This window comes from Achroia grisella, unplaced genomic scaffold, assembly GCF_030625045.1.
Source record: "Achroia grisella isolate CSIRO2021 unplaced genomic scaffold, CSIRO_AGI_Agris_v1 utg461, whole genome shotgun sequence".
NCBI lineage: Eukaryota > Metazoa > Arthropoda > Insecta > Lepidoptera > Pyralidae > Achroia > Achroia grisella.
In genome coordinates this window covers 2,116,019-2,126,227 of record NW_026712871.1, presented here as the reverse complement: position 1 = coordinate 2,126,227, position 10,209 = coordinate 2,116,019, and the positions used below count along the sequence as shown (strand labels likewise).

The 10,209-nt window shown below is 34.5% G+C and overlaps 1 protein-coding gene across 1 annotated transcript; it reads right to left on the bottom strand.

Annotated features, from left to right (window-relative positions):
* Positions 1-976: 976 nt before the first annotated feature.
* LOC131845228 (uncharacterized) lies at positions 977-10,017 on the bottom strand (the record flags this gene model as incomplete). Its single annotated transcript, XM_059194267.1, has 5 exons — positions 977-3,248; positions 4,109-4,309; positions 5,492-5,711; positions 6,605-6,766; positions 9,907-10,017. Coding segments are annotated over 5 exons (2,097 nt in total), but the record flags the coding sequence as incomplete, so codon positions are not given.
* Positions 10,018-10,209: the final 192 nt, after the last annotated feature.

Below are 10,209 nucleotides of genomic sequence, written 5' to 3'. Positions count from 1 at the left end.
AAAAAAATATCCTGTACTTTCACTGCTTAATCTGCACCTTACAACCGAAACAGTTTACAAAGGAAGCTGCTTGGTTGAAATAGGCGAGACTGAGGTATACACGTAGACGAGTTTTTAGTCTAACTGTATATATCCAAAGCCGTAAGAATTCATATATACATTGTAGATTAGGCAAGAGGAAAGCAAAATATACTATTATAATTATTATACATTAAATTACTTTGACTTGCTGCATTATATCTAGTTGGAGATAATATTCTTGTGCAATTTGAACTGGTTTTTTTTAAATATTTTACGGCTCTGGATACAAGTCCTTTTTAGCCCAACATAAAATACAAAACCTTAAAAATTTATAATTTCTTCCCAGTAACTGGTTTTAGTACAGTGTTGCTATTAGTAAATTACTCAAAATATCAGTAAATTTCACACCCAATTATCTCATGAGCCTTCCCACGTCATATCCGTTCACATTATGATAACTTTCGTGTTTTTAAATGTTTTCTCACAAAATCTAAGACCGACACTACAAAGAGTTTTAGATATATGATAGCAACTGAACGACCAATGTTTGCTCGTCTATTTTTTTTAGGTAAACAATAAAACAGACTGTGTTTTGAAGAATTTCTCGACATGATGCCTAAGGTCACCTTTTAAGATCGCACTGCTCGCCATCGACAGGGAATTCATCGCCACACGCTAGAACCAAAGTGGCTCGGACAGTGCGGTTTCAGAGCTTCCACCCGCGTACATTGCTGAATGAACTGCGTGCTAACTTCTCAAGAAGATATTAACGTTTTTTAGGGTCGGCAACGCGAGACCCCTGGTGTTTCAGGTGTCCATAGGCTACGGTAACCGTTTAGTATCAGATAGGCCGTATGCTTGATTGTCACCAGTATAAAAAACATTTCTTTTATACGAAATTTGTGACCTCTTTAACGCCTTGTACAACGCTGTCGGGCAGCAGTGGATGATGATGATGATGATGTGGTCAGGTCAGTTAGCACACCGTGACAAATTCACCAGGAATTTCATCAGGATAGCTTCCAGGGGAAACCGCATGGAGCTCAACCTGACATGTTACATTGTTAGCGATAAGATCATCTGTCCATATTACTATCTGATGACCATACATACCAATGTACATGTCAGCTTGTGTACGCTTCTCCCTGGAAACTTTGTAACCGAAACATTGCTAAACAAAACGGCGCTATACGAGGCTGTTTGTCTTCCTTTCTTCAGAATCAGTACTGTTAATATTTTTTCTTCATGCTCAGTTATTTCCTTAAGCTCATTAGAAAGGCTAGCTGCTGTCTTGGCTAAACTAGGCCTATGCACGACAAGAATCTGCAGATTCTGCCAAACTGAAGAGGAAACGCCTCTACACATCCTATGTGTTTGTAGCCCACTCATGCATAAACGAAATATCTCCTTTAGAAAGTTTACACGCTATCCTGAGGAGATAAAAACCATCGCTCGTAAGAATGTCCTTCAATTCTTGTCCCTGACGGGTCTAGGTAGCGAACTTTGATAAAGGGCGAGCACAATAGATCTATGTAGGTCGCAGTGCTACAGGTGCTAAATATCTGACAATAGCCCAAACAACTCAATAAAATAATAGCTGCTGTTTCTTGAACTTTTTCCTCGACGTCTTTCTGTTGTACATATTTGGAAACTTCGCGCACAAATTCAAAGAATCCCAGGGTTGAAATAAAGGAGCGCTAAACTGAACATCGTTAAACGGGATCTTACTGTATTTGCCTTTCTTGCCACATGATCAATGCCCCTAAATACACTTCCAATTTTCCAAGGGGTTGTTCAATTAAGGATGGGAATAGATAAGACAAATCAGTTTTCACATACACTGCAGGGTTGCATTTCGTAAACTGTTTTATCTATTTTGTGACTGCACTTCCCGTTTATAGCCTCTGTGTTGCCATTACTCTTATTGCAGTATGTACAATATGAGGTTTCGAAGATGGATGAGCATTTAAAACAATATTTCACGCTTCCATTCAATTCCATTGTCTTTGGTGCAATACTTTTTAAATCTGTATCATTAATTTTATTTGTTATATCTTTTTTATGGTTTTCCGTGTTGATTATTTCATTATTTTTTCGTCTATTGATACTTTTACATTTTTTGTAAAAAGAATTCAGTTGGGCTCTACTTCTCTCTACTTCTTTCGGACTCTCGCCTTTAGAGACTTCTGAGTGAGTTTCATTTGTATGTTTATCGTTGCGTGGAATTGTTGATTTAGCATCATCGTCAATATCATCAGAGATTATTCTATAAACTGTAATAAAATTCTTCTTGTCTATGTCATTATTATCTTCTTCAGTTTTACCCTCATTCACATTGCGTCCAATACCTTTTTTATTTTTGGACTTTTTTAAGAAGAACTGTTTTATTTTGTCTAATATAACTTTTGATGTGTCATCTATTGCTTCCATTTCCTCGCTCTTAGATGATTTGCCGTTTTTGTCATCCGCATTATCACCATCGGCATTATTAGTCTGTTCATCATCTTCTATCAAATACTTTATATTAGTATCAGATATTGTATCTATTTCATGATCTACACTTGAGGATTCGTCAGAACTTTTAATAGATACAGGAGATGTAAACGCACCTTTGTTGCTGCTCAGAGGGTATTTTTTCAGAGGTGGCAAGTCTTTCGGTACCATACTTAGATCTCGCAGATTGAGCTTCTTTTTATCAATTATAGACGTTTTCAAATGATCTTCTACATCGTTTATGTGTTCTAGAGGCGGTGGTGTTTCAGGTTTTTTATTTTTATTGTCATTCGTCCGTGTTGTGCTAGTGACTTCGTCGTGTTGTGTTGCTGTATCATTGTTGTCAATAGGTATTTCCATATTCTCTAAATCGGTTAGCATGTCGTCATGGAATATAATATGAGATAGGTCCTCTTCAGTACTTTCCGATTGTCTGTTTTCTGAATCTTTTCTTGGACATGTTTCGTTATCAGCTTCTTTATCAGTAACAGTTTCATTTGATACATTATTTTGTTCGTCTTTGTTCGTAGTTAAATCAACATGTTTGGACATGTCAGTTTTATTACTTTTATGTTTTATATTATTAAGTAAATGTTCAAGTTTTGTCTGTTTTCTAACAAATTTAGGATCATGTTTGTTTGTTTGTGTGTTTATAATTTTGGTTGCAATAGATTTATCTTTTAGAAGGCTTTGTGGATCCTTTTTGGGCGGTGTTGCTCTGGTAAGTATGGGTTCTGAAACATAGATGTATAAATTGTTACTAAACATATTATAACTTTAGCTGCTGAGAGAATTTGTAGGAAAATCCTAGTACAATATATATGGAAACACAATTATACTAGAATGACCTCAGTGGTCCAGCAGTTTGACACAGTACTAACTTCCAATGGTTGCGGGTTCGATTTATGTACAATACAAACATTTGTATACATGAGTATGATATTTTGTATCGGTCTGGATGCTTTCTATATATATTTACAAATAAAATTTTTAGAAAATCCTAGTAAAATGAAACAGCTTCGGAATGAGAAATTTCCAAATTTATTTATAAAAAATAAATTCCACGCGGACGAAGTCGCGGGATCAGCTAGTAAAGAATATAAGAATATATAAGATGCTTACCAACCAGCAGTCTACATTATTAAAAAATATCTGCTCTCTATTTCTTTTAGTTATAAATATATAATAATTTTATTTATTTATTTATTTCAGGCAACTAGGCCCATATTATAAATACCTTATAGACTAACATACATGTTATATACAAAATTCTCGTGTCTCAATTTTCGTTCCCATACTCCTCCGAAACGGCTTGACCGATTGTCATGAAATTTTGTGAGCGTATTGAGTAGGTCTGAGAATCGGCCAACATCTATTTTTCATCCCCCTAAATGTTAGGGGTAGTCCAACCCTAATTTTTTTTTTATTTTAAGGCAAAACAACGTTTGCCGGGACAGCTAGTATAATATAATATTTAAAAACTAATACAATGATATTGTCTGTGTGATCACAGCACTGAAGACGGCAATCTGCCACGGCAGCGTCGATATACCACACCTTTCGATAAAACATAAAAAAAAATGCAAATACTTACTCTCAGTGTACCAGGCTTCTGGTGGATCCTCCCACCACACTGGACTCGGGCAGGTCAGTATCTCCATTAGGTCCTCATCGTCCAGCTGTCCGGTGTCTTCGATTATCCTCACCATCTCTGACATACTCAGCTCGGAGTAGACTGGACTCTGGTCTCTGGAGGAGCACCGGATGTTGGTTTCCAGTGGCAATGACATTATATCTGTAATAATAATAATAATCTCAGGACAATTCACACAGCGCCATCTAGACCCAAGTTAAGCTAGTTAAAGCTTGTGTTATGGGCACTACATAACTGATACAAATACATAGATAAATAAATAACCCTCGTCAGGGGGGAAAGAGATTGTCAGTAATATAGATTCATGACCCCATTACTAGCAATGTACCATGTCAGGTTGACCTCCACACGGTTCCCCCTGGAAACCATCGTGATAAATTGCTGGTGAATTTGTCACAATGGGCTAACTGACCTGATCTCATGCTCATCTTGTCATCCTCTACTGGTACCCCGCCAGCGTAAACCGTTAGCGCAGGCGGGTGCACCATTACATTATCATATTAACACAGCGCCATCTAGTCCCAAGTTAAGCTAGCTAAAACTTGTGTTATGGGTACTAGACAACTGATACAAATACATAGGTTTTTCCCAAATACATACATATTATACATAAAAAACATCCAACAATTATACTCATGGACACAAATGTTTACACCGTGCGAGGAATCGAACCCGTGACCGTGAAGTAAAATGGTGTGCTAAACAGCTAGACTACTATTGGGGATTGTTAGTAATGTGAACTAGTGATCTTATCATTTTCTTGACATATTTGACATTATTTTACCATATATGATTGCTTTACGCTTCAACGTATCTGATGGCAAGGAATTAGACCGGCTCCCTGCCAGCACCGGCCCACGTAGTAGCAACGGACAATGTACTATGTCAGGTTGACCTCCACGCGGTTCCCCCTGGAAACCATCGTGATAAATTCATGGTGAATTTGTCACAATGGGCTAACTGACCTGATCTCATACTCATCTTGTCATCCTCCACTGATGCCCCGCCAGTGTAAACCGTTAGCACAGGCGGGTGCACCATTACATTATCATCCATATAAAAAAATATAAAAACGGCACATATACCAAAATAACATTTTTTACAATTTTTGTCTGTCTGTCTGTTTGTTCCGGCTAATCTCCGAAATGGCTAGATCAATTTTGACGGGACTTTTATTGGCAGGTAGCTAATGTAATAAGGAGTAACTTAGGCTACTTTTATTTTAGAAAATAAAGTTAATATCCACGACGAAGTCGCGTGTAACTAGTAAGCTAGTGTAATAATAATAATGATAATGAAGTAAGGATTATTAAGATTATTAACCTCGTTGTGGTGTGCACAGCTTCCGTTTGTTCGTCTTAGCCACCAGTTTCATCTCATACGTTGGCTTCAACCAAACCTTTTGTTCTGGTTTCACTTTCTTCCTCGATACATTCACTATTTGCGGTGCATCATTACTTTCCAATTGTAATTTTTTTGGTGTTAGAGTGCTGGAATTTTCTAGAATCTTCTGTGGTTTCTTCGGTGACAGTCTTGGTTTCTTCTGGAATATATAGAATAACTTACGATTGAAGGCCTATATGGTCCAGGGATATACTGGAATTACCTTTAAGTAAATTCAAAACATCTGTTAAATCATATTTACTGAGCAAGGCCTATTACTCACTAAACGATTACTTGAATGACGAGCGTGCATGCCAAAAGTTGTATTTTCACTTAATGTTAAATATAGACACCTACAGAATGTACAATGTATATAAACTCGGCAATTTTATTTATACGTATAGATTACATATATATTTTTTAAATATTTTTAGTGTACAATAATTTGAGGTAGACATTATTTAAGCCCTAGACTTATTTCAATTAAAGTGCCCACAGGTCATCACCCGGTCCCAACATGTAAATGTACTTTCGTAAAGTGACCCACCGGTGATGACCCTGTCCCAACGTGTAAATTCACTTTCATAAAGTGACCCACCGGTGATCACCCGGTCCCAACATGTAAATTTACTTTCGTAAAGTGACCCACCGGTGATCACCCGGTCCCAACGTGTAAACTCACTTTCATAAAGTGACCCACCGGTGATCACTCGGTCCCAACGTGTAAATATACTTTCGTAAAGTGACCCACCGGTGATCACTCGGTCCCAACGTGTATACTCACTTTCATAAAGTGACTCACCGGTGATAACCCGGTCCCAACGTGTAAATTTACTTTCGTAAAATGACCCACCGGTGATCACCCGATACCAACGTGTCAATTTACTTTCGTAAAGTGATCCACCGGTGATCACCCGGTCGCAACGTGTAAATTCACTTTGGTAAAGTGATCCACCGGTGATAACCCGGTCCCAACGTGTAAATTTACTTTCGCAAAGAGACCCACCTGTGGGCATGTGATCTTTAATGTGTTAATATTTAAACTGACTGTACCTGTCCAGATTTTGTAGGTGATTTGAGTAACTGCGTAATGTTCTTCATACTGCGATCCTTGTTGCGTAGCTGTCGCTGCTGTTGTGCCGACTTATATCTTGTCAGGATCATCTCCTTGGCTGGTAACTTCACCATCTTATGTGACTTCATAGACATGCTGCTCTGAAATTATAATACAAATTTAAATATTATTTAATCTATATATATAAATAAAATTGGAGTGTCTGTTTGTAATATTGAAATGACCGTTTATTACTACATGCATATGAATATACATACGGTACATACACCAAAATAACACTTTTGACAATTTTTGTCTGTCTGTCTGTTTGTTCCGGCTAATTTCTAAAATAGCTGGACCGATTTCGATGGGACCTTTATTAGCAGGTAGCTAATGTAATAAGGAGTAACTTAGGCTACTTTTATTTCAGAAAAATAAAGTTAAACAGATTTAGTTAGTTGAATATATAAATAATAAGAGAGCCTAGAGCCAAGTTCATTATACAATCCAAGTACATTTCGAATCTTTGACTCTGATAGTAATAAATAATTTTATTATGAATTATACAATTAATATATTTATAATATTTTGTGTAATTCTGCTACAATGAGCATGTGAGAGACCACTAATAATCAAAATCTTTATTCATGTAGGTCTATTAAAGACTCGAACTATATGTTAAATCTACCATCACTTCAGAATGATTTCGAGACGAGAAGTACTGATGAGAAACTCACCTCATTCTTTTCAAATAAATGTTGTACATGTTTACAATATTACAGATTCGTTAAATTCACTGCTTAAGTTGCTGTTGTAGAGTAAAATTTACTATATATATAGTGTGTAGTATGACATAATAACTATAACTTATTATTGTCATACTACACAATACACACATACAATTCATATTCTTTTGTATGAATAAATATATATATATAATAAATAAATATTTGTTTATAGCCTTTATTGTTGTACGAAATATGTAGTTAAACTATTTATGACTGGAAAAATGTATTTAATGGTAGATGGTAGACAGTGAAGTGAGATAATATAATTTTGATTAGAGAATACAAGAAAATTGTAATTACATCAAATGACTTTCTCAACATTTATATTGATGGCAAAGTTAATGTTGTTTTTGTTTATTGCTATTTCATTGCATATAATAGACACTATATTCCTCTGTCCAACGCTTTCCGTCTCCGCGTTGGTCCAGCCACTGTCCTTATGGTATCCTCCGATCATTTCAGTCACCCTTGTTTCTTTTTTTGATCTCATGGATACCAATCTAAGATATTCTTGGTTTATTTCTCTCTCTTACTTCTTATTGCATATCATATCTACTTCTAATACAGTTTCTTAAATATTCCAAATGGTTAGTGATGTTTGAATTATTAAAAAAAATAATAAATATCTCAAGACAATTCACACAGCGCCATCTAGACCCAAGTTAAGCTAGCTAGCTAAAGTGTTATGGGTACCAGATAACTGATACAAAAACATAGATATTTTTTTTCCGTAAATATATACATATTATTCATAGAAAACACCCAGACAATCATACTCATGAATACAAATGTTTGTGCCGTGCAAGGAATCGAATCCGCGACCATCAGATGTAAAGTGGTATGCTAGACCGATAGACCACTGAGGTCATCACTAAATAAGTAAGGTATAATTATATATATTGTCTTTAATATAAACAGAACTTGCTCTTTTTAGTTTGTTTGTTTATTTGCTGTTAACGACTAGAAGCTTCTTAGCCAGTTTGTTTGGGTGAATAGCGCCTACTTCCACTAACTTCATAGTATACATACTGATTGCAGATAGACAACATACAAAAATAAAAAAGGAAGGCAGAGTTATGACAATGCCTTATTGTAATTAATAAATAATAAGCAATATAATAAAGAAAAATGTAATTAATAATTTCAATTATTGATCAATAATTACAATATACCCATATTGCAATTATTAATAATTCTTAATTAAATTACTAATTTATTACTATCATATTGCAATTATTGATGAATAATTACTGCAATTATTAATAATTGCAATATGAGTATATTGTAATTATTCATGAATAATTTATAATTAAATTACTAATTTATTACTATCATATTGCAATTATTAATAACTGCAATTATTGATGAATACATTTTTCTTTATTATTAATAATATATTATAAAATAATAGACTCAATAATAGTCAGAATTTGATCACCATTAGAGAAGGTAATCAAGTTTCCGCACTGAATATTCAAGTTTTCACACATTGTAATTCTAGAAGTCTTAGACGGTCTGAATTATATCACCACTAGAGAAGACAGTAACCATAGTCAGGTTTCCATACTGTATATGAGAAGAATACAATTGGAGTATTTAAGTAGTTCTTCTCATCTCAAAATCATTCTGAACTGACTGTATATTTAACTTATCATAAGAGTCTGTAATAGATCTACATGAATAAAGATATTATGAATTGAAAGAATAGTGTAATAGGTCATTTGACAACCTCTGTGGTTTAGCAGTCTAGCACACTGCTTTACGTCCGATGGTCATGGGTTTGATTCCTCGCACGGCACAAACATTTGTATTCATGAGTTTGTATGTAACAGTTTGTGTCGGTCAGGGTGTTTTCTATGTAGAATATGTATGAAATTACGAAAAAAAAAATCTATATATTTGTATCAGTGATCTAGTACCCATAACACAAGCTTTATATAGTTTAACTTTGGACTAGATAGCTCTGTGTGATTGTCCTGAGATTATTATTATTTTTTATAACTATTTTAATTATGACCATAAATAAAAAAAATATGGTCAGAATTAAAATAGTTATCTATAATAATAACACTTATTCAATAAAACTGCCCTCAATCTTGTTGTAAACAATATAGAATTGTAAATATCTTTTTAAAACCAATGGAAAATTAGTAAATAATTTCACACATTGATAATGTTTATGTAGTTATATAAATGTATATACATATAACTTAATCTAGGATTGACTACATATAATTAGGGCACGTCTATTTTACACTGTGGTCATCAAAAATGACGTAATATAAAATATTGAAATTAGAAGTTACGTCTCATCATTCTACATTATTCACGCCATTGTTTATAACAGGTTAAAGATAAGATTTAATCCGCAAATCATATTTATGCGTATCAGCTTACAGATAAACGAATCAGGTATCTTGCGTGATAATGTTCAGTCTCTTGTAGTACATGAGTTACGAATTACGAGGTCACAGAATGCATATGATATTTAGATAAGTAATAATTAATGATACCTTCTGTGTGTTATCCAAATTGTGCTGACAACAGATGGCAATAACCAATGTTAATTGGCGAAACTCAACAAACGTCTCGTTCAAGCGTTTTGCCACAATGCAGTGGCTGATTCAAAATTAACACCTGTGTTAGATTTTTTCTATAAACATTGTCTAATATATCGTTTGGTATGTTATAATTAAACTTTATTATAACAACATTACAAAATTAAACAACAAATGTGCGCAATTATAATATTATTACAAATATTCTTTTCTTTAAACCATTGAATGTACAACAATTGTAAAGCATTCAGACATGAC